The 25837-nt window shown below is 41.6% G+C and overlaps 1 protein-coding gene across 3 annotated transcripts in view; it reads left to right on the top strand.

The window, feature by feature from the left end:
* pdgfd (platelet derived growth factor D) overlaps nucleotides 1–25094 on the top strand; it is a 93895-nt gene extending 68801 nt beyond the window's left edge. For all 3 annotated transcript variants that reach the window (XM_033022669.1, XM_033022670.1, XM_033022668.1), the window contains 4 exons: nucleotides 368–427; nucleotides 7610–7814; nucleotides 15083–15297; nucleotides 22651–25094. In XM_033022669.1, the coding sequence (XP_032878560.1) occupies nucleotides 368–427; nucleotides 7610–7814; nucleotides 15083–15297; nucleotides 22651–22770 (600 nt within the window). In that variant the 3' untranslated portion in view covers nucleotides 22771–25094. The remainder of the gene's footprint in view (nucleotides 1–367; nucleotides 428–7609; nucleotides 7815–15082; nucleotides 15298–22650) is intronic.
* The last annotated feature ends 743 nt before the right edge of the window (nucleotides 25095–25837 follow it).

The following is a 25837-nucleotide window of genomic DNA, read 5'->3' as shown; positions in this document are numbered from 1 at the left end:
AAAAGACACTTGGGCAGGTACATGGATAGGAAAGGTTTAGAGGGATATGGACCAAATGTGGGCAAATGGGACTAGCTTAGATGGGAAATTATTTGGCATAGATGAGTTGGGCTGAAGGGCCTGTTTAGAAGCTGTACGATTCCATGACTCTATGACTATTGTGTGCAGCTAATTCGCCCTTTTTTTTGTATGTGGGGAGTTCAATTTGATGCTTGGTTTTAGTGCATCAAGAAAAAGTAAAACCCAATTTCTTGGCATATATGTTAACAACAACAATGGATTGTATGTTAACACAACAACAACAACAACAACAACAACAACAACAAAAGTGGTCAATAGTCTAGACACTTATCTCATTCTGTTTCAGGAAGATCTACAGCCACAAACCTCAAAATCAAACTGGGAGGCAGTCACAAGTTCTATCCTGGTAAGTAATCTTGAGTGCTGTTCTACGACAAAGCATTTAATACATAAAGAGTCAGAAATATTTATGAAGCTATTTAAAGCAATATCAACCCTACTATTTGCAATGGGTAAATTAAATTCAAAGAAATTAAAACTTTACATTGTCTTATGTTCCCTCCTACTTTTCCCTCTTGCTCTATCCTACATTGAGCCATTGAGTCTCTGTCTGAAAAAAACAGGCGGATGACTTGATTTCTTGGTCTATATCAGTTATCCATCTTTAGTTTCGTTTTTTAGTTTAGAGATACAGCATGGAAACGGGCCCTTCGGCCCACCAGTCCATGCCGACCAGTACGCAGGTTCTGTGCTACACACTAGGAGCAATTTACAGAAGCTAATTAACCCTACAAACCTGCACGTCTTTGGAATATGGAAGGAAAATGGAATAGCCGGAGAAAACTCACGTAGTCACAGGGAGAACATACAAACTCCGTACAGGTAGCATCCCCCAGATCAGAATCGAACCTGGATCTCTAGCTCAGTAAGGCAACAACTCTGTGGCTGTGTCACAGTGCTACCCATCTGTGATATTAGCTGATGACCTCCCCCCCCCCCCCCCCCCCCCTCCCACTCCCACAACCATTTTTCCTTTTATGTCCTCTCTGGGAGTGGAATACATACACCCTTGGCATTTAACAACTCCAACATTCTTTTGTCTGTTCTCGCACGCTCTCTGCTCCCTTTCACTCATTGACCAGATTAACTTGTTTCCAGTTATCCCCATGGTCACCCCATTGTTACCCTAGCAGAGGTATCCTCCCACCCCACCCTTCTCTACAGCTATTATCTCCCTTTTCAATTCTGACGAAGATTCCATGACGCGAAATGTTGACTGTTTCTCTTCCCACTGGTGTTGTCTGACCTCCAGTGTATTTCAAGCAATTTCTGCCTTTAACTTTTCCAGCATCTTTTTTTAATTTTCACAAGCTCTCTGCTGGCATGGAGTACGAGAGGTTAACTTTGCTGCAAAATTCACTTGCTTAGCTCTGCCTTTCTCAATGCTATTCAAATGAAAATAAGGGGTCCCCAAAATGTACATTATTGCTGGATCAAATTGCACATTACATAACTTGAACTGGGCACTTGGGTCACAGAGCGCTGGAGTAACATGGCAGGTCAGGCAACATCTCTGGAGAACATGGATCGGTGACGTTTCGGACCCTTCTTCAGAATCTATGCTCTCCAGAAATGCTGCTGACCTGCTGAGCTACTCCAACACTTTGTGTTCCTTTGTGTAAACCAGCATCTGCAGTTCCTAGTTTCTGTAGATGCTGGTTTGCAGATCTAGTTCCTAGTTTCTACCTACAGCTGTGAATTGTGTTCACATGTATGAGCCGTCTTCACAGTGGTGATCCGAGATGTTCTGGGTGAATATAGATCACTACAGTCCAATGTGTCTATCTTAGGGCACTGACAAATTGACCAGGTTTCATTGGGTTGTCTGGAGAATTTTAAATGGGCCTTCCTGAGCAGATTCCTGCACAGAAAAGCTGACTCATTTTAACCTTCTTGCTTATTAAGTCTCTTTCTGATCTCTCCACCCACTGTCTATCACAGCGCCAATTCCTACATAAAACACCCAGCATCAAAATGGGCTGCAGCCAACAAAAAAAGTTTGGAAATAAATTGCACGATACTTGCCTGTTGCTGCCCACCCCTCCACCCCCCACCTCCAATAACTGGTCCCTTGTCCAACCAATGGAACTTCTCAAGCCCACTGGCTTCTGTAAACTGTTCCTAGTGTGTAGGATGGAACCAGTGTATGGGGATCGTTGGTTGGCGCAAACTTGGTGGGCCGAAGGGCCTGTTTCCACACTTTATCTTTAAACTTAACTAAACTAAACACATCTGGATCAAGCAGCCAACCTCCTGTACTCAGGACCCATCAACCCCATAGGCTGGCTTTGGCCCATTCATTGTATATTCATTCACCTTGTCGCCAGATCTCAGCAATGGGAATCTGGATCAAATTCCATTTCATATTTCATAAAATATTTTTAAAGGTATTGAAGGAATATCGTTCATCTTTAGATGTTGATTCTAAAGGGACATTAGTTTCGTTTTGGAGATACAACATGGAAACAGACACTTCAGCCACCAAAACCACACTATTACTGATGTACAAATAATAGCGAGAATGTTTCCAGGACTCGAAGGCCTGAGCTATAGGGAGAGGTTGGGCAAGCTCGGACTTGATTGCTTGGAGTGTAGGACACTGAAGAATGATCTTATAGAGGTGTATAAAATCATGAGGGGAGTAGATAGGGTGCACATACAAGAATTTTTCCCTAACCACTTTTCTGCCTGACTGATTAAATCACCTGTGTAGGAAATGACTGCAGATGCTGGTTTAAATCGAAGGTAGACACAAAATGCTGGAGTAACTCAGCGGGACAGGCATCATCTCTGGAGAGAAGGAATGGGTGCCGTTCCAGGTCAGGCTGAAGAAGGGTCTCAACCCGAAACGTCATCCATTCCTTCTCTCCAGAGATGCTGCCTGTCCCACTGAGTCACTCTAGCATTTTGATTAACTCACCTCTTCATTTCTGTTAACAACTCACAGTCTTCAGTATTGCCAACATTCTTTATCATGTCTCCTGTGTTAGGTGTAAATCATTAATGCCTATCACAAAAATAAAGGATCAAATATTAAACATTGTGGAACCTCGCTGGCAATAGGTTTTTACTCCATTGGTCATTCTGCTACATGTGACCTGGTCAGAAGCTCTGATAAAATCTTATTTAGACAAAAGCAAATGTACTGCTCTCTTTAATTTATCTTGTTAACTCCTCCAATGAAAACACAAATCTATACAGCTCCATTCCAAATAATACATATTTAATTTGCTATCTATGCAAATAACAGTAACATAATGCTCCAGCTATGGTAACATCACTTAAAGGTTGCCTCTCACCTTAAAACTATGCTCTTTAGTTTTAGACTCCCTTACCCTGGGGAAAAGACAGTGGCTAATCACATTATCTATGCCCCCTCATGGTTTTATATACCTCTCTCTGGCCACCCATCAGCCTCCTTTGACAGATCACTGAATCTGCATTGATTACTGATTCCCAAGTGCCATATCATTTGAGAAAAGTAGCGTCAAATAAAAGTATGTAGGAAAATCTGTAATATAGCAGATCAGTGTAGTACCAGAGGCAACAGTTACATAGAGCTGGGAGAACACTGATGCTTCATTCCACTAAGACAGCTTTTAGATGTTATTGAAAAAGCACCAAGATCAATAAGCCTGCAATTAATGATTTGTATGGCCAAGGCTTTTTTTTAAGCAACACTGCATTTGAGATGATGGTTCACGCCACAATAATGGTAGTTCTATCAAGCACTGCTCAAGTTTGTATTGTTTGCATGTCAATTGTTAAATGCAGACGATAATGATCAGTGCACTCATAAGGACCATTAGCTTGTAGTTTTCGTCAAAATTGGCAAAAACAGATTAAAAAATCAATAGAGAGCTCAGAAGTTTTTTTAAAGAAAAATAAAGCTTCAAGATGTGCAAAACAACTGCCAATTTACTTTTAGCTCCACTGGGCAAGATACATTTAACTATCTGGTTATTTTCCTGGTACAAAATACAAGATTTTGCTGCTTAAATCTGGGTTTTGTGAGAAAACATGCCCTCTGCAGCATTTTGTCTTGTTTTTGTGTTGCTAAGATAAATGTTTTGGGACTGTGCATCTGCATTCCTCAGCACAACTCCCAAAGAATTAGTTTAGTTTAGAGATACAGCATTGAGTATAAGAGCAGGGAGGTTCTACTGCAGTTGTACAGGGTCTTGGCGAGACCACACCTGGAGTATTGCGTATAGTTTTGGTCTCCTAATCTGAGGAAAGACATTCTTGCCATAGAGGGAGTACAGAGAAGGTTCACCAGACTGATTCCTGGGATGGCAGGACTTTCATATGAAGAAAGACTGGATAGACTCGGCTTGTACTCACTAGAATTTAGAAGATTGAGGGGGGATCTTATAGAAACTTACAAAATTCTTAAGGGGTTGGACAGGCTAGATGCAGGAAGCTTATTCCCGATGTTGGGGAAATCCAGAACTAGGGGTCACAGTTTAAGGATAAGAGGGAAGTCTTTTAGGACCGAGATGAGAAAATCATTTTTTATACAGAGAGTGGTGAATCTGTGGAATTCTCTGCCACAGAAGGTAGTTGAGGCCAGTTCATTGGCTATATTTAAGAGGGAGTTAGATGTGGCCCTTGTGGCTAAAGGGATGGGATACTGAGTTGGATGATCAGCCATGATCATATTGAATGGCGGTGCAGGCTCGAAGGGCCGAATGGCCTACTCCTGCACCTATTTTCTATGTTTCTATGAAACAGGCCCTTCGGCCCACCAATCCATGCCAACCATCGATCACCAGTTCACCCTAATGCTATGTTATCCTATTTTCCCATCCACTCCCTAGGGGCTTTTTTTTTTTACACGGGCCAATTAACCTACAAAACCGCACGTCTTTGGGATGTTGGAGGAAACCGGAGCACCCCACCGGGTTACAGGGAGAACATGCAAACTCCACACCATGAGGCAGCAACTCTAGCAGGTGCGCCACAGTGCTGCCCCTGCACCACTGTGCCACCTTTCATCGCATAGTTTCAGCATGTCCATCGTATACAACACACAATCTTCAATCTTCATCCATCAGTCTACTCCTCCATCTTTCCCCATCAAGATTAGGTACACGAGTTGTATTTGTTCAGCACAATCCAGCATAATGTTGACTTCTTTCCTGGAAGGCACTAAATCTAACAAAATAAATCACAAGGCAAAATTATTCAACATTGCATTGTAAGTTGGAGCATTTTGAATAACTTTTTTAAACTCTTTAATTAAGATTTAGAAAAGTTATCTTAAAGATTGCACATTATCCTGTTGCTTCCTGTTTAATAAAGTCGAGAGCTTACAGTGATTAGAATAACAGATAACTATTAGCTAACATTTTAAGCATGGCGGAGTTCAGTCAGGCTATTTCATCAACATATCTACCTTTGAGCAAAGGTTAAGCTATAAATCCAGGACTGAAAACCTCTTCCAGATGATAATCTATAGATAACTGATATCATCTTAACTCTGTGAATCTTTGTGATTTTTTCCAGATAAAGCTATACCCCTCCAGTCTTTAACATTTCCACACTGGGAAAAAGGTTTTGATTGTCTACCCTCTCTATACCTCTCATCATTTTACATGCTTCTATCAGTTTGACTGGCTGTTTCAATCATGCATTATCAGTACATTCGCAGGCCATTTCATTCTGAAACCATTACATCATGAAGTAACCTCGTGTTGGGAAGTTGCGTGACACTGTTGAAAATTCATAATCTTACTTTGTGATAGTGCAGAGATGCCTTCAGAGCATTCTTATGCGTTGTTATCAGATCTGGCTTACTGTTTTGAGTGGTACATCCTCCACTATGCCTCCCAAAGTAAAATACAATGGCAGTCTTGTAGACATTAAGCCATGTCTATAAACCTGTACAATTGATTGATTTTTTTCAAGGAAAGATATAATTAATAATGTCAGCGATTCACGTCACTGATGCTGTCTAATCATAACAATTACTTTCAGCAGCCTCATGAATCGATTGGACATGCCACATACCACCTTCCTCCTCCATAAAAAAAAAGTCAAGTTGGGTATATTGCCCATCTGATGCCATATTCACTGACCAAGTCCATTGTGACCACTGGGAGTGGCTCGATTGCAATCATGTATTGTCTTTCCACAGAATGGTTAGCACACAACAAAAGCTTTTCACTGTACCTCAGTACACGTGACAATAAACTCAACTAACTAAAGTCCATGCCAACGTATTAAGTCAATTTCATTATAGGTACAGTCTTTCTTCAATATATAGAACCATTTTTGTCATGCTTTTAAATATAACTACTTGACTACATTATGATCTTGAAATGAATTTTACATTTGTGCTACATTATCACTGAGAATTGGTCCATACACTGATAATGCCCATAGTGATCAATAGGCTAATAACAATGCTGGTGATAATTAGTGTAGATATGGTCAAGAGTGTTTAATATGTTTTTCATAGTGTTTCATATGTACTGACAATGGAACTATGAGATTCTTACTTACAGCAACGTACAAGCCTTTAAACACAATACACATATAAAATATATAATAAACAACAAAAAAATCATTACATTAACAACTCCAATGCTGGTATAAATAATCTCCAAAGTCATCAATGCAACCAAAGACAGAACTTAAGTTCATAGTTGAAGTTAATATTGCGTAGTGTTCAAGAGCCTGATGGGTGTTGAAGCAGCTATTTTGAACCTGGTAGGCATGGTTTTCAGACTCCTACACCTTTTTCCCAAAGGTAGGAGTGAAATAAGAGCGTGGCCAGGGTGGTGTGTGGAGCTCAATACCCATGACGGGGCAATGTCCACCACTCTATAATCTAAGGTCAAGACCCTTCTTTCGACCCGAAACGTCAGACATTCCTTCTATCCAAAGTTGCTGCCTGTCCCGTCGAGTTACTCAAGCATTTTGTGTCTATCTTCAGTGTATACCAGAAGTTCCTTCCTGCACTCTTTACAATCTCCTTTGTTCCTGCCATTCAAGTTGTCCTGGGAATTTGAGATTGTGTATAAATCTGGCTTTTTTCTGGGGGGGGGGGGGGGGGACGGGGGACGGACAGCATGGAAACTGGCCCTTCGGCCCACTGACTCTACACCAGCCGTTGATCACCTGCACACTAGTTGTATGTTATCCCACTTTCGCATCCTGCACACTAGGAGCCAGTTTACAGGTCAATTAACCTACAAATCTGCACAACTATCGAATGTGGGAGTTAACCGGAGCACCCGGAGAAAGCCCACGAGGTCACAGAGGGAGCATTGAAACATCACACTAATAGCATCCGTAGTCAGGATTGAACCTGGGTCTCTGGCACCGTGAAGCAGCACCTCTACCACTGTGCCATGCTGTGTGGTTGTTGGAAAACGTTGTAGCTATCCACCATCAATGGACTCCAAAGGAAGTTGCCATGGGAAATGTTGAGTCAGATAGAAACGCAAACTTTTACGGGTTTTTAAATGACACACTGAGTTTGAGGTGCTTGAATATCTCATGGTTTTGCTGTGTTACACAGGGTTCACAGGGGCATCATTCCTCTGCTACAGCTTCACCACTGACTGCAGAGTCTTTGGATGAGGCTATTGCCAGCTTCGATACAATAGAAGAACTTCTGAGGCATTTAAATCCGGACTTCTGGGAAGACGACCTGAATAACATTTTCAAAGAAACACCCCAGTTTCGAGGCAGAACATTCCATCACCGTGAACGAAAGACCAAAGGTACGAAGACAGCTCATGTTTAAAATGATAATCATTAGACATCAATCACATATTAAAGTTAATGAATGGAATTACATGATTTTAATTCAACATGCATGGAGATAACCAAATATCAGGTCTTGCCAATGACAAAATTCATAGAGCATAGAAAATTACAGCACGGGAACAAGCCCTTCACCACACATGCCTGCGTCAAACATGATACGTTTAGTATTATTACTATTATTGTCACATGTATTACAGCGAAGAGCTTTGTTTTGCATGCTATCCAAAGGTATCAGTCATATTATATGTAAATACAATCAAGACAAACTTAAGTACGAAGGGTGGAGCAAAGGGGAAGATACCAATGCCAAATTAAACTAATCTCCTCTGCCTGCAGATGACCCATATCCCTCTATTTCCTGCATATCCACATGCCCATCCAAAAGCCTCTAAAATGCCACTTTTGCATAGGCAACCTATGTACGATTTTACTGCATGTGAAGACCACCCGTTCAACAGAATGAAAGCAGCGTTAGAATTGCATTCAATGTGTAAACAGGACTTTCAGTCCAGACCCTCCCAGTGTTTATGGTCCACATACCACCTCGGATAACTATTTCCACATAACCCTCAATTATTTTTTTCTTCATGTCCTTCTTAGTAATTCTTTATATTGATGGCTTCTGGTTTTGAACCACGTACACAGAAACATGCATTCAGACTGAAGAGGAGGTCCCGACCCAAAGCGTAATCTATCCTTTCATTCTAGAGATGCTGCCTGATCTGCTGAGTTACTCCGGAACTTTGTGTCCATCATTGATATAAAGCAGCATCTTCAGTTCCTTCCTATAACATGCATAATCTGTCTGCTCTATCAAAACCTTATTAAATCAGCCAGAGTGAAGATGGTTGGCTAATTGCTGTCAGTCAAACTGAATGCCCACATGTTTATAAACGTATGCCGTTACTTTATGGATCTTTATCTAACTGAATTTCCCTGAATTTTACAGCGAGAAGTTGTTGTCATTTCCATCTTCTCAAACAAAGTCAGTTGCTGAACAATTGATGGCTTTCTGTGAGTCATAGGCCCTTCAGCCCACTGAGTCCTTGACTAACCATCCACAGTAATCCTACTACACCAATTTCTTCACTAAATGGAGAGCTCCTCTAATGGACCAACAAGGTCCGGGGGTGGCACGAGGTGAGATGATTATTTGGGGAAGGAAAAATCAACTGGACTTTCCATTCCAACTCATAAACAAGTGATTTTGAATGTCAGTAAAGTCAGAATTACGTGCAGATGGGAACTCAACTCCTCCGTCTGTTTGAACAGCTTGTCAACACTCACCATCCAATACCATACATGAAGAATCAGTGTTTGAGACAAAATAATGATTTATTTATATTGATAACATTTTGCAAAGCAGCCACATAAACTTTAAGGACAGTGTAATTTGGCTTTTTTCAGCAGTGAAAGCAGAAATGACAGAATAATGTGAGTGTGCATTTTCTTATCTCCCTTGAAGTGTGTCTACAGTAAATGGCTCGATCACCTGTCAGACTGCTCATAATTTACACTTAACTTTTAAATAAGACAATATAAGTGCAAAACATTCAGCATTACTTCCACTGTAACCTTTCTTTTTCACAACATCAGGACAGATTATGGTAGTTTTATCTACACTAATAACAGCAATAATAGCAACATTTCTGGATGATGGGAGCAACTATGCACTGAGGCAGACAAATAGTGAATGAGGTTTGAGAAGAGGAAATGTCTTATTTAAAAAGCCATAAGATAAAGATCAGTAAGGAAATGCCAAAGCAGTAGAGGGCTTGGGTGATTTTGTTTTCATTTGTTTGCTTTGAGGAGGATGAATGATGATACAGAGGATGAATGATGAAAATATTAATGACACTCGCAAACGACAGTAAAGTTGGAGAGGAAGAAGCTTATTATTAACGAAAACGTTTTCATCAAAAAATAGAACTTTTTTTTGTTATTTGAGTGAATTATGAACTAAAATAGATAAGATGAATGCACAGGGTCTTTTGCACAGAGTAGAGGAATCAAAAACATGATTTTTTGTTTAAGGTGAGGGGACAACATTCAATAGGAAACTGGGTGGTGGGTATATGGAACAAGCTGCCCGAGGAGATAATTGAGGCACATACTATGACAGTATTTAAAGTACACTTAGACAAGTACATAGTTAGGAAAGGTTTAGAGAGATAAGGGCCAAACATGGGCAAATGGAACTAGCTTAGGTGGGGTATTTTGGTTGGCATGGCTGAGTTGGGCCGAATGGTCTGTTTCCATGCTGTATGACTATGACTGAAATAATCGATTAATTTGTCATGTAAATTTTCAATAAGTCATAAAATGTGTTATCAATTGAAAATAATCTTCTACCCTTACTTTGTGTCCACCCATAGATAAGGTAGGCCGTCAGCTCATTTTTCTCAGGGTGAAAATGTCAAAGACTAGAGGGCACAACTTTAATGTGAGAGGCAGAGTTTAAAGGAGATGTGCAGGTTGGATCTTTTACACAGTGACTGGTGGGACACATCACTCTAAGGGTGGTGGTGGAGGCAGATACGGCATTGGCATTTAAGAGACTTTTGGATAAACACATGGATAGGCAGGGAAGGCAGAGATCTGGATCACGTACAGGCAGAGGAGATTAGTTTACCTTGGCATCATATTCGGCATGGACATTGTGGGCTGAAGGGCCTGTTCTTGTGTGGCACTGCTGCAAGTTCAATGGAGGAGCAAATTAAATATTTGATTGTATTTTTTGAATGGGAATGAGTGGTATCATAAACAGAAACCCCACAATCTAGGAGGCATTGTAGCACAGCGATAAAGTTGCTACCCCAGGGGCCCAAGTTCGATCCTGACTACCGGTGCTATCTGTACGGACTTTGTACGTTCTCCCTGTGACCGCGTGGGCTTTCACCAGGATCTCCGGTTTCCTCCCACATTCCAAAGATGTACAGGTTGTAGGTTAATTAGCTTGGTAAAATTGTAAATTGTCCATAGTGCGTGTAGGATAGTGCTAGCGTACGGGGATCGCTGGTCGGCGCGGACTTGATGTTTCCACGCCGTATCTCCAAACTAAACTAAGCTACTGTAAACTAGAGAATTCTGGTAGAGGACTCTTACCCACATTTGCAATATCAAAAGAATTGTCTGAAGGAGTTACCAAGGACAACAATTTCCTCTTTACACAATGCATTCACGCCTCTGTGGTATCGGAGATAGTCCTTTGGTTTCCACATCTAACCGCTCCTCCATTAAAACGCCATCAAATGTGCACATTAAGATCAACATTTATAATATTAATGAAAGCAATTCCAAACTTTGACAAGGACATTACCTGTACAGTAGCAGAATGCCTGGATGAACCTCAGAAATTAATTTTAGCTTAGTTTGGTTTAGAAATACAATGCTGAAACAGGCCCTTTGGCCCACTGAGAACACGCCGACCAGCATTCCCCCCACACTAACACTATCCTACATACACTAGGGACAATTTACAATTTTTACCAAGCCAATTAGCCTACAAACCTGTACATCTTTTGAGTTTGGGAGGAAACCTGAACTCCCAGGCAAAACCTACGCAGGTCATGGGGAGAAAGTACAAAGTCCGTAAAGACAGCACCCGTAGTCACAATCGAAGCCAGGTCTCTGGCGCTGTAAGGCAGCAACTCAACCGCTGCGCCACCGTTCGCCCAAGTGGAAAGCTGCCAATATAGTTTGCTAACCTTTCTGTTGTCAGGAGTCATTTTCAGTTCAGTTCAGTTTAGTTCATTGTCACGTGTACCAAGCTACAGTGAAAAACTTTTTGTTGCGTGCTAACCAGTCAGCAGAAAGACAATACATGATTACAATCGATCCATTTACTATGTATAGATACATGATAAGGAAATAACATTTAGTGCAAGGTAAATCCAACAAAGTCAGATCAAGGATAGTCCATGGGTCATCAAAGAGGTACATAGTAATTCAGCACTGCTCTCCGGTTGTGGTAGGATGATTCAGTTGCCTGATAACAAACAGCTGGGAAGAAACTGTCTCTGAATCTGCTGGTGAGCGTTTTCACACTTCTATACTTTTTGCCTGATGGGAGAGGGGAGAAGAGGGAGTGGCCATCATCACAGCATAGTTACAGAACAACAAACTCAGCTATTTAACATTTGAGTTTTCACTTAGGTGGATCATTTAGACTTGGCAGTCGAAACATAGAGTAGGAATAACATTTGCCAGAGGACAGTCAGTGCAAATGGATTCATATGTCAGCACTAGTCGATATTTTTGTGAGAAGAAAGAATATTTTAATTAACAAAAATGATGAGCTAGTTTTATGGATTTCCTGGATCTTAGTTACAGGGCATTTCACTGACAATTGGAGAAAGCTGAAAGACAGCCGAGTCATTTGACAATTAAAATCTTGTGTCATGAAGTGATAGCTTATCCTGACAAGTTATTATACACTTTAAAAAAAGATTAGAAACTGAAGAGACAGGATAGGTGGCTAAATTGCTTTGATTGTAACATGCACTTCAAAGAAAATTCATTTCCAAAGTTAGAATGTTCTTCAGGGCAACATTGATGTGATGATTGGAGTGATTCCAAATACTGAACATGAAACCAGTCCAGACCTTCATGGCCAAAGTCATCCAACTCCTGTACATGTGTGCCATGGATTTGTTGTGCACAGTAGTCGTCCAGTCTTAAGTCTGAAAGACGGTAACGACTCGAAACACCACCTGTCCATGTTGTCCGAGAAGCTGCCTGGCTCCAGCAGTTTGTGTCTTTCATTGTTATTCCATGTTAATTTTTAAACCCATCTTAACGTTCACCATTATAGGTAACCAGATACCTTCGCCCAAATAAAGGTCCCAAACCAAAGCACCACCTATCCATGTACTCCAGAGATGCTGCCTGATCCACTGAGTTACTTCAACACTTTGTGGCTTTTTTTGTAAACCAGCATCTGCAGTTCGTTGTTTCTTCATTCATTTCCAGTTGGTTCCAAAATTGGACAGTAAATGGTACACAATAGATTGCCCAAACTGAATAGTCAGAATAGAAGAATCGCAATGTTCTGATAACGATGTCCAATGAAGGGAAAAAAATTCATAATAGATGCAGCGAGTGCTTCAGTTTGTATTTGGCCTATAGTACACTTAACATGGGAGCAGGAGGTGAAGTAAAAATATTTGCTGCACTTGGGCAGTGGAAATGAACTACTGTAAGGCTCACTAATGGTGGCATCTCTTTGAAACCTTCAATAATAGATTATCTGCACCAAAGCTGTTAAGCTCTAAAGAAATTATAACATGTTATTATGTACAGTCATAGAGTCATACAGTGTGGAAACAGGCCCTTCGGCCCAACTTGCCCACACCGGCCAACATGTCCCAGCTAGACTAGTCCCACCTGCCCATGTTTGGGCATTTCATGCACAGGATTATATCAAACTTTCCTGGCTGCTGTTTACAGAGCCATTCATTTTAAAAGTTGTTTATATCATTGTTTAAGAGGATTTGAGTTTAGGAGCACATAGGTCCAACTGCAGTTGCACAGGTGAGACCGCACCTGGGGTATTGTGTGCAATTTTGGTCTCCTAATGTGAGGAAGGATATTATTGCTATTGAGGGAGTGCAGCGTAGGTTCACCAGGTTAATTCCCGGGGATGGCAGGACTGACATTTGATGAAAGAATGGGTCGACTGGGCTTGTATTCACCGGAATTTAGACGGATGAGTGGGAATCCTATAGAAACATATAAAATTATTCTGGGATTGGACAGGCTAGATGCAGGAAAAATGTTCCCGATGTTGGAGGAGTCCAGAACCAAGGGTCACAGTTTAAGAATAAGTGATAGGCCATATAGGACTGAGTAGGAGTGAATGGGTCCTTTTCAGAATAGCAGGCAGTGGCGAGTGGAGTGCCGCAAGGCTCGGTGTTGGGTCAGCAACTGTTTACCATATATATTAATGATTTGGAAGAGGGAATTTGGAGCAACACTAGCAAGTTTGCGGATGACACAAAGCTGGGTGAACTGTTAGAGGATGTTAGAAGGTTGCAGGGGGACCTGGACAGGCTGAGTGAGTGGGCAGATGCGTGGCAGATGCAGTATAATATAGATAAATGTGAGGTTATCCACTTTGGTGGCAAAAACAAGGGGCAGATTATTATCTCAATGGGGTTAGGTTAGGTAAGGGGGAGGTACAGCGAGACCTGGATGTCCTTGTACACCGGTCACTGAAAGTTGGTGTGCAGGTACAGCAGGCAGTGAAGAAAGCTAATGGAATGTTGGCCTTCATAACAAGAGGATTTCAGTATAGGAGTAGAGAGGTTCTTCTGCAGTTGTATAGGGCTCTGGTAAGACCACATCTGGAGTATTGTGTACCGTTTTGGTCTCCTAATTTGAGGAAGGACATCCTTGTGATTGAGGCAGTGCAGCGTAGGTTCACAAGATTGATCGCTGGGATGATGGCTGTAAAATGAGGAAAGATTGAAATGACTAGGCTTGTATTCACTGGAGTTTAGAAGAATGAGGCGGGATCTTATAGAAACATATGAAATTATAAAAGGACTGGACAAGCTAGATGCAGGAAAAATGTTCCCGATGTTGGGAGAACCAGGGGGAACAGTCTTGGAATAAAGGGGAGGCCATTTAAGACTGAGGTGAAAAAAAACTTTTTCACCCAGAGAGTTGTGAATTTGTGGAATTCCCTGCCACAGAGGGCAGTGGAGGCCAAATCACTGGATGGATTTAAGAGGGAGTTAGATAGAGCTCTAGGAGCAAGTGGAATCAAGGGATATGGGGAGAAGGCAGTCACGGGTTATTGATTGGGGACGATCAGCCATGATCGCAATGAATGGGCCGAATGGCCTGCTCCTGCACCTATTTTCTATGTTTCTATGTTTCTATGAGGAAAAACATTCACCCAGAAAGTTGTGAATCTGTGGAATTCTCTGCCACAGAAGGCAGTGGAGGCCAATTCACTGGATGTTTTCAAGAAAGAGTTTAGATTTAGCTCAGGGTTAAATGAATCAAGGAATATGGGAAAAAGCAGGAATTGGGTATTGATTTTAGATGATCAGCCATGATCATATTGAATGATTGGGCTCGAATCTTTGCTGTATCTCTAAAGTGAGTGAAACTAAATGTTATGTTGTGATACATAGTTTACTGATTGTCTTATAGGAAACATTAATACTTTTAATAACAGAGACTGACTTACTTTCTTGAAAATGTCATCCTGTAGTGGACTTGAACAGAATGAATAATGACGTAAAACGCTACAGCTGTACCCCGCGAAACTACTCCGTTAACCTTCGAGAAGAGCTGAAGCAAACAAATGCAGTTTTCTTCCCGCGCTGCCTTCTCGTTCAACGCTGTGGTGGAAACTGTGCCTGTGGTACCGAACACTGGGGATCCTGCAACTGCATGCAAGCTAAAACTGTTATGAAATATCATTCGGTATGTATAATTAAGTTATATTTAACTGAGGCCATGACATAATCAGATGAGTCCAGATAAGACACACATCATTGCATTGGGCAGACAACAGTGCTAGGAGTACAGTATACAGGACAAAAGCAAAACCACTTGCTGCATGTACACAAAAATGCTGGAGAAACTCAGCGGGTACAGCAGCATCTATGGAGCGAAGGAAATAGGCAACGTTTCGGGCCGAAACCATTCTTCAGACTGAAGAGAGACTTTAAGAAAGAGTTAGATAAAGCTCTAGGAGCAAGTGGAATCAAGGGAAATGGGGAGAAGGCAGGCACGGGTTATTGATTGGGGACGATCAGCCATGATCGCAATGAATGATGCTGCTGGCTCGAAGGGCCGAATGGCCTCCTCCTGCACCTATTTTCTATGTTTCTATGAGGAAAAACATTCACCCAGAGAGTTGTGAATCTGTGGAATTCTCTGCCACAGAAGGCAGTGGAGGCCAATTCACTGGATGCTTTCAAGAAAGAGTTTAGATTTAGCTCAGGGTTAAATGAAGCAAGGAATATGGGGAAAAATGGCCTGAAGAAGGGTTTCGGCCCGAAACGTTGCCTATTTCCTTCGCTCCATAGATGCTGCTGCACCCGCTGAGTTTCTCCAGCATTTTTGTGTACCTTCGATTTTCCAGCATCTGCAGTTCCTTCTTAAACACTTGCTGCATGTGATGGCACAATCACTGTTAATTGCTCCTCACAGCGTCAGAGATCCATGTTCGATCCTGACCTCGGAGGTGTTGGCTGTGTGGAGTTTGCACGTTCTCCCTGCTACCTCATGGGTTTCCTTCTGGGTCATTTCCCCATTACAAAAATGTTTGTAGGTTGTCTCTGTAAATACCCCGTGGTGTGGAGAATGGATTCCAAAGCACGGAACCATAGGACTATTGCAGATGGGTGATCGATGGTTGGTGGTCTCAGGGTGGGCCGTAGGGCCTGCTTGCATGCAGTATCTTCATTTCTATTGCATTGGTGTTATCTTTTACAAAGTCAGATCGTGATTTTTCTTTTTTCATACATTTTGTCTCCAGAATAACCATTCAGTACAAAGAGTGTTAATTAGACCCATAGTGTCAAAAAGCATGGAAACAGACCCATCGGCCCAACTTGTCCATACCGACCAAGACGACCCATCTACACTAGGCCCACCTGCATTTGGCCCATACCGCTCTCAACCTTTCCTATCTATGTACCTGTGCAAGTGTCTTTTAAATGCTGTTTTAGTAGTTGCCTCAACTGCCTCTTCTGGCACCTCATTCCATATTCTATTATTTAAACAATATGTCCATACCTTGAGGATGCTCCTATAGCTATGCCAAATCTTGCCATCATATTTGTACACATAATCCTTGAAAATTCATGCAGTAGCTTCAAGTATTAGACATAAATTGTTCTCTCACATTTAATCATATCAAGAATTGATCATGCAGACGCACAGAGTATCTTGCCCAGAGTTCGGGAATGGAGAATTTAATAGGAATCTGAGAGATAATTTTTTCACACAAAGGGTGGTGAGTGTATGGAACGTGCTGCCAGCGGAGGTAGTTGAGGAGGGACTATCACAACATTTAAGCAACAATTAGACAGGTACATGGATAGGACAGGTTTAGAGGGATTTGGGCCAAATGCAGGCAGGTGGAACTAGTGTAGATGGGACATGTTGGTCAGTGTGGGCAAGTTGGGCCAAAGATCCTGTTTCCACACTGTATGACTATGACTATACCAAGGTTTGAAGCTGATTTATATTCATGAACTAAAATGAGATGTGAAAGGAAAAATTAAAACACTAGTTTGTCTTTTGAGTTTAACTTTCATGCAGAAGTCCAAGCATATCTGTTAAACACTGACATTTTACATCTGGGAATATAAGATCAGTCCCGAGGCCAATTATATTTGAACCGTGAAGCTGCTCAAACAGGGTGAATTAGTTTTAAATACAGGCAGGCAGTAGTTATAGCCTCAGCTGCAGACTTGATCAATCAAAGCCCTTTTTGTACTGTTAAACTGCATGCTTTTTTCAACATAATGAAGTTGGAAAGGACTCAGTTGAAAGGTCTTTTTGATATTTCTGACATGCAGCTTGTAAGTTGCCTAGTTCTGAGTAAACTCTCGTGAACTAGATCTAAGATATACTTCACAAGCAGTTCATAACTACTGCTTCAGCTGCACTGGAAAATGTTTTATAATGACTTACTCAAATCTTTCCTATGAAAGTAAACACTTGAGTGATGTTGCAGATATTGCTGAAGCCTGGGTAATCAAAGATGAAATAGCTCGAATTAATACAACAACACTATCAGTGCAGTGTGAAAGAAAAAAAGATAAATTGATCAATTCTGGGCTCAAGATCAAATCGTTGCTCCTGAAATAAGTGACCTTGTTGGGCCAATCTGATGACATGCTGGATATCAAAATAATTCCCAATAGGCAAGTCAGGATAATGCTTTTGATCAGGGGACAACGGGTGGACATGGAAACTGTTCTGCTTTTAGAAGCAAGGAACTGCTGATGCTTGTTTACACCGAAGCTAGACATAAAATGCTGGACCCAGTGGGTCAGGGACCATCTCTGGTGAAAAGGAATAGGTGACGTTTTGGGTCAGAACCCTTCTCCAGACTGAATTGAATGAGAAAGTGGGATAACATGGAACTAGAGTGAACGGATGATAATAGAAACCAAGAACTGCAGATGCAGGTTAATACACAAAGGAACCCAAAGTGCTGGAGTAACTCAGCGGGTTAGGCTGGTTACGTTCTCTGGAGAACTTGAGATCAGTCTGAAGAAGGGTTATTAGAGACCATTCTGAGGGATAAGATATACATGCATTTTGATAGACAAAGGCTGTTTAGGGATAATCAGCATGGTTTTGTACATGGGAGATCATGGCTCATGAATCAGATGTTTTTTGATGATGTGACCAAAAAGGTTGATGAAGGCAGAGCTGTAGATGTTGTATATATAGATTGTATCAAGGCATTCGACAAGGTTCTGCATGGTAGATTGCTCTGGAAGGTTAGATCCCATGGGATCCAAGGAGAGGTAGCTGAATGTATAGAAATTTGGCTTCATGGAAGGAAACAGAGGGTGATGGCGGAAGGTTGCTTTTTAGACTGGATGCCTGTGACTAGTGGTTTGCCTCAGGGTTTGGTTAGTAGAAAGTAGCTCAGGGCTGCTCTCTAGTTGTTAGTAAGATGGTTCAGTTGCCTGATAACAGCTGGGAAAAAACTGTACCCGAATCTGAAGGTGTGCGTTTTCACACTTCTATACCTCTTGCCTGAAGGGAGAGGGGAGAAGATGGAGTGACCGGGGATGAGACTTGTCTTTATGCTTGTGGCCCATCCATGTTCTCCAGTGACGCTGCCTGATTGGAGGAACATATTCCGCTTGGGGAGTCTGCATCCTGCGGGCATGAACATTGAATTCTCCCAATTTTGTTAGCCCTTGCTGTCTCCTCCCCTTCCTCAGCCCTCGGGCGCCTCCTCCTCCTTTTTCCTTTCTTCTCCCCGCCACCCCCCATCAGTCTGAAGAAGGGTTTCGGCCCGAAACTTTGCCTATTTCCTTCGCTCCATAGATGCTGCTGCACCCGCTGAGTTTCTCCAGAATTTTTGTGTACCTTCGATTTTCCAGCACCTGCAGTTCCTTCTTAAACAACATGCTGTCTGACCCACTGAGTTACTCCAGCACTTTGTGCCTTTCTTTGTAAACCACCATCTGCAGTTCCTTGTTTCTTCGCTTCATGTGTTAGTTTAGAGATTTTTGTGTACAAGGAAATAACATTTTTGACACCTTCATAAAATATTGGGAGCTCAAACGGATTGAAGATCTCTCATTGTGTTTGCTTTCAATATTGACTGCTGATATTTTCTTTTATTGGTGTAATTTTTGCTCATTATTAAGTGTTGGAAAGTTGATAACTCGACGCAGGAGAGAAATTCAGCTGCAAAAATGTCACTAACTGTATTTGCAATGCTTTTCTAAAAAAATACAATTTGTAATAACCAAAAGAGCTCTGATTGTAAATAATTAACATCCCTTCAACTGGTAAAAGATTGTTATGACCTTAGAAGCGGTGTTTGCGTTTGCAATATGACAATTTGTTAATATCCCTGTCAATTCCACGACATCTTCACACTATTCTCCAAAGAAGTGTGATGTTATGAAAACGCCAATAACTCTGAGAACATTTTTTGTTAAATCCACAGAAATACACTGTTGCATATGCAGTTTCACAGACTATAATGTGTTGATGTATTTATGTACTCTGTGCTTAAAGAAAATCATAGGCAGCAAGTTAGCTCAGCAGTGAAATTTCCATCTCATTTCACTACATTATTAGATTAGTTTATGAACAAAATTATTTGAAGTTGTGCAAACAAAAATAATTTTCTAAAACTTTAAACTTACATGCATGATGGTCGTAAATGGGCAATGCAGTAGGGCAGCGGTAATGGGCCTGTCCCACTTAGGCGATTTTTCAGGCGACTGCCGGCGGCTGTTCAGTTGCCAGCAGTCGCCTGAAAAATCGGCAACTGGAACGGCGACTGTCAGAGTGGAACACACACACACACACACACACACACACACACACACACACACACACACACACACACACACACACACACACACACACACACACACACATCGCTTCCTTCACCAGCCCGTTATGCAGGCGGGGGACAGTGCAAGCAGGGGGAGCGCTGAGCGAAATTCACACGATGCAAAGCCAAGGTGATACAGACAAAGGTACAAAGGTACACAGGACATTTATTATCACATACACCAATTGGTGTAGTGAAATTTGACTTGCCTTTGCAGCACACAAATAAAGATAAGACACAACATCAAAGAATTTAACAGTAAACATAAAAACATCCCCCCACAATGGTTCCCACTGTGGGGGAAGGCAGCAAAAGTTCAGTCCCGTCCCCTGTTCACCCATAGTCGGGCCTATTGAGGCCTCCGCAGTCACCGCTACGGCAGCCCGATGCTTCAGGCCCTCTCGCCGGATGATGGAGTTCTGGCGTCGGGTGAACACTCCTCAGCGGCTTGTAATGTCTGGAGCAGCCACTTCCTCCCCGGAGACCGCGGCTCCCGAAGTCCACGAGCCGCGCTGGTCGGAGTTCCGACCCTGGGGAACTCGTTGTGAGATCCCAGGCTCCGTGGTGTTCCTAACTCAGCGCCGCCCACAGCTGGAAGCTCCGCAGACCGCAGCTCCGCGATGTTGGAGTCGGCGGTCCCAGCCCTCTGGAGCTTACCGCACGGCGACCCGGGCAAGGCATCGCCCGCTCCACGATGGTGCCTCAGCGCTGAGCCACCGCCGAAGCTGAAGTTCTGGCCGGTCCTGGCAGGAAAACGCCACTCCAGTCTGCCCGTAGGCCGCGAGGAAAGGGCGAAAACATGGCTCGGAGAAAAGCCGCATCTCCGACCAAGTAGGGACTGAGAAGAATAGTTTCCCCCTTCCCCCCCCCCACTACCCCCCACATACAAAGACTAAAAGACCTCCAAAACAAACACTTTTAACTAACTAAAAATTAAAAAAAGGGTGAAAGACTAACAGCTGCTGGCAGGGCAGCCATACTTGACGGCGCCCCCTTAGACACACACCACGATGAACAGGAAGGTTGGCTCTGTAATTAAGATGGCTAAAGCACAGTGTGTAATGAGTCGAGTCGTCCTTTAAAAGAGGGGGGAGAAGGGCAGAGAAGTAGTGGAGACAACTTTTAAGAAGCATGGCGGACATTTAACATTACCGGTCGGTTATCCTTGGTTTTGAAAACTACTGCATACCTTTTTTTTTCCCAAAGAGCCAATGAAATTCACCGGTCTGCACCAGCTACAACCCACGAGAACCTTCGACCTCCTGGCAAACCACTAGGACCTCCTGGCGACCCACCTACAGCTCGAGAATTCTCGCTACGCTCCATGGCGGCTTCTTTCTGGTCGCCGCTAATTTTTCAACATGTTGAAAAATTTGCGGCGACGATAATGAGGCCGCGACTATTTCCCAGAATGCGGGAACTCCTCACAACCATGAAGGCGACTCCCCAGCAACCACCCGCGAACATGTGGCGACCATGTGGCGACTGCATAGTCTCCTGCAGTCACCTAAAAAGCCGCCTAAGTGAGACAGGCCCATTACAGCGCCAGAGACGTGTGTTGGATCCTGACTATGGGCGCTGTCTGTACGGAGTTTGTACGTTCTCCCTGTGACCACGTGGGATTTCTCTGGGTGCTGCAGCTTCCTCCCACATTCCAAAGACATATAGGTTTGTAGGTTAATTGGCTTTGGTAAAATAAATTGTATACTGTCCCCAGTGTGTAGGATAGTGTTATGGGCCTGTCCCACTTAGGCAACTTTTTAGGTGACTGCAGTCACCACATGGTCGCCACATGTTCGCGGGTGGTTGCTGGAGAGTTGCCTTCGTGGTCGTGAGGAGTTCCTGCATTCTGGGAACTAGTCACGGACTCATTATGGTCGACGCAAATTTTTCAACATGTTGAAAAATTAGCAGCGACCAGAATGAAGCCGCCATGGAGAGTAGCGAGAATTCTCGTCCCGTAGGTGGGTCGCCAGGAGGTCCTAGTGGGTTGCCAGGAGGTCGAAGGTTCTTGTAGGCTCTCGTAGGTTGTAGCCAGTGCTGACCGGTGAATTTCATTGCCTCATTGGGGGAAAAAAATCTCTGACTTTTGAAAAGTTGTCTCCACTCCTTCACCCCTCTTCTCCCCCCTCTCCCCCCCCCCCTCTTTAAAAGGACTCATCGTACACTGTGCTTTAGCCGCCTTAATTACAGCGCCAACCTTCCTGTTCATCACGTGTGTGTCTGTCACCTGCATAACGGGCTGGTGAAGGAAGCAACGTGTGTGTGTGTTCCAGTCAGACAGTCGCCATTCCAGTTGCCGGCTTTTCAGGCGACCGCCGGCAACTTGACAGTCGACTGCAGTCGCCTGAAAAGTCGCCTAAGTGGGACAGGCCCATTAGTGTACAGGAAAATCGCTGGTTGGTGCGGACGGTGGGCCAAAGGGCCTGTTTCCACGCGTTATGTCTAAAGTCTTAAGTGCCCAGCATACTTGAATTTTTCTTTCTGTGTTATCTGCTATACCAAAGCTGAGTGTACCAGAACCTATTTCATACCTATCATGTTAAAACTGTTTCCTTTTATTTAAAAAAATAATATATATATACACACACCCACTCCACTTTTTTTCATGTTTATTATATTGTTTACAAAGTACTATGTTTACATATTCAATTGTGTTGCTGCAAGTAAGAATTCCATTGTTCTGTGTCGGCCATATGACAATAAAACACTCTTGACTCTTTCAGGTGTTGAGATTTATTCCTGAGCCTGGCAAGAGCAGAAAGAGGAACATGTCCCTTGTTGACATCCAGTTGGAGCATCATGAACGATGTGACTGCATCTGCAGTTCCCGGCCACCCCGATAGAAGAAAGATTTGAATAATGCGAGAAGCTTTTTAAAAGGACCTTTTTCTTAACAGGATTGCATTTGTGTATAGATGATTGCAGGCACCAGAGCTAATGTTTTCCAACATTACAGAAAGTAATAATTGCTGTGCTTGAATATATTCTTTAACTAGCAAATGTGGGCAGCAAAACATTCATTATAATAATACCTTGCTTCTGGCGGTCAGGACATTATGAGACTGAGTTTTACTAATGCATCCGGCTTAAATACAGGACAATCCAGATTTTCTTTTCTAATGTTTGGAATTTCATCTCAATCAGTTTTACTTGTTTTAAGTCTGAGACTTTATAATAACTTTAAGGCTATGTATGAGGAGCAATTAATTATTGAATGTTGTAATCCACGGAAATTAAAGCAGAAAATGCTAGGTAGAATCAGGAGGTCAGATGAATTCTCACTACGCTGAAATAGTTTAATACCAATGGCCCTCCATGAAAAATTTCTAATGAAATGTCATCCAGCCAAATTGTTAATTCTTATTTCACTACTGATCTGTTGAGTATTCCTGCCACTTTCTGATTTCATTTCAGACATCCGGCTTCTGCAGTATTTTGCATTTGTTGCAAGTTATCCACAGGTGTGGCCACCCGATTACCAAAAGCACCTTGGAAGTTTCACATTGTAATTATGTAAAATGCAAACTGCTTTTGTGAGACTATTTAAGGTTAAAGTGTTTCTCAGGCAATGTTTCTTTTATGGCCTAGATTTCTTTCAACTACTTTTAATAACTGAACATGTAAATGATATTTAAAGGCTTTTTCCTCCAGTCCACTGTAAGTCTGCTGAAGTATAATGCAAGTTTTTACATATTGTTGGTTGAGGAAGTTAAGTCATTGTTTCTGTTTTTTGTTTGTTTTATTTTATATTACCTGATGCAGCGGTAATCTCCACAATTAACCTCCACAATCGTCCTCTCACAGAGCAGAAACAATTTTTGTTTTAAAATGAGGAATGACAATACTAAAGGATTAATAATTTTTATTGGCATGATCAGATCTTAATGTAAAACTTACTTTAATCTCATTTCACATGTGCTTTAATTATTAAAATTGTCCATTAGTGGAAAAACTGAATGCAGTCTGTCAATGAAATGGACACAGATTTGGCATGCTGTAATGCTCAAAGCCATGCTTTTTAAATTTATATCATTTTCTTTCATTCATAAATGGACAAAATAATTGGCCTAGTATTTTTTCATCTCATTTATAGCTACACCAGTTTTCAAGTATTACATACACAAATCAATATGAGCATCCATTAACAGCAACAAGCCTTTCATATCTCATCTGTTCAACTCAAGTCATAAGCAGACCAGAATAACAATTAGTTCAGCCACTTTCTAAATGTGCAGCCATTTCCATCATTCTAATGGAGACAGTGTACGTGTACAATAAAGAACAATAACCAAAGTCGTATGCCATTGTCAATACCAAATCACTTTGAGTCAAGCTTTCTGAAGACATTAAGGAAAATAGAAAAGGGTCGTGCATTTTAGTGATAATTTTATTTAAGCCTTCATGTTACAGGTTTCTAAAATTTTAGAATAATTCTAACATGACAAATGTTTCAATGTATTGAATGTTTAACGACACTTTTTTAAATCACAAAGTACAGTTTCATATTTCTTTAGAATCAAATAAGAATGGTGTTTAATTATGAAAGATATATATATATATACAAATCATTTGGTTAATGGAGTAGGTTTATTTGAGCAGGTTCACCTGCTCCTTAATATAATGCTACCAAAGTAGGATCATGAACATATAAAGCTTTCTGTACTTTATAAAAGTAATGCAATATTATCTTTTAAGGTCATATCTCAATGCATCTTTCTCATCTCATTCATCAGATTTGCATATTACAAAATAAGCAATGTCCAAGTGAGGTAATCTTTAAAAAAAAAAGTTTTCTTTCATCATAAGAATATACATTTTTCATTTTCCTACATGTTGTATAGTAATACGCTGTGCTATAATATTAGTACACTTTCAGTACTGCAAAGGCTAATTGCCTTTAGAATAATTCTGCAGGGTCCCAGGGATATCGTTTTTGTTCTTGCAATAAAAACAATTTCCTTAAGTGCAATTCTTTTATTTTAACACAACTTATTTTTAATTATATATAGAGCATTTCAAACAGCTTCCTTTTGATAATTGTATGTATTATTGTTATTGATTAGAATTATCTTGTGCTCGTGTTTTGATGGAATGTAAAGACTGCTCGAGAAAGGGAATTGTAGAGGATTATTTTTTGTTATAAAATAAACTAAAATTCTCAATGTTATTTACTATACCGCTTCCTTGCCAATTCATAGAATTCCCAGAAATGTTTGCATGATAGTTAAAGATGAGAAAGAGTAGGTTTACATACACAATTTTAGACGGAACTTTGATGAAAAGGTTCACCATGATTCATTCACTTTTGTGCATTTTGAATCTTGACTAGATTCGGAAATGAGTGTAATTTAGTTTATTTTATCGTGTACAGTGAAAACCTTCTGTTGCATGCTAACCAGTCAGTGCAAAGACAGTACATGATTACACAATTGAGCCATCCACAGTATACAGTATACACGATAAACGGAATAATGTGAATAACATTTAGTGCAAGAATAAGCCCAGTAAAGTACGATCAAAGATAGTTTTCGGGTCTCCAATGAGCTAGATAGTAGCTCAGGGCTGTGGTCTAGTTGTTGGTAGGATGGTTCAGTTGCCTGATAACAGCTGAGAAGAAACTGTCCCAGAAATGGCAGCTGATTGTAGTACCAGTTGTCATGGGGGTCCAATATTGTCACATTGAGTGGGGCATTAGCAGCTGTGTTCTTCTAGTTGGTGGAACGCCTTTACCCAGGCAAATCTATGTGTTCATGGCAACTGCCACTATATACAAAAAATAATTAGATGTCTTACGATGTCTCATCTCTGTGACCTCCCTTAACTGAATGACCAACTGAAAATATGTTTACACACAGACGGTGGGTATATTGAATAAGCTGCCAGAGGAGGTAATTGAGGTAGGTACTATAA

Source organism: Amblyraja radiata, chromosome 6, assembly GCF_010909765.2.
Source record: "Amblyraja radiata isolate CabotCenter1 chromosome 6, sAmbRad1.1.pri, whole genome shotgun sequence".
Classification (NCBI taxonomy): Eukaryota; Metazoa; Chordata; class Chondrichthyes; order Rajiformes; family Rajidae; genus Amblyraja; species Amblyraja radiata.
Note: the sequence above shows the minus strand (reverse complement) of the source record. Positions and strands in the feature narration are given on the sequence as shown.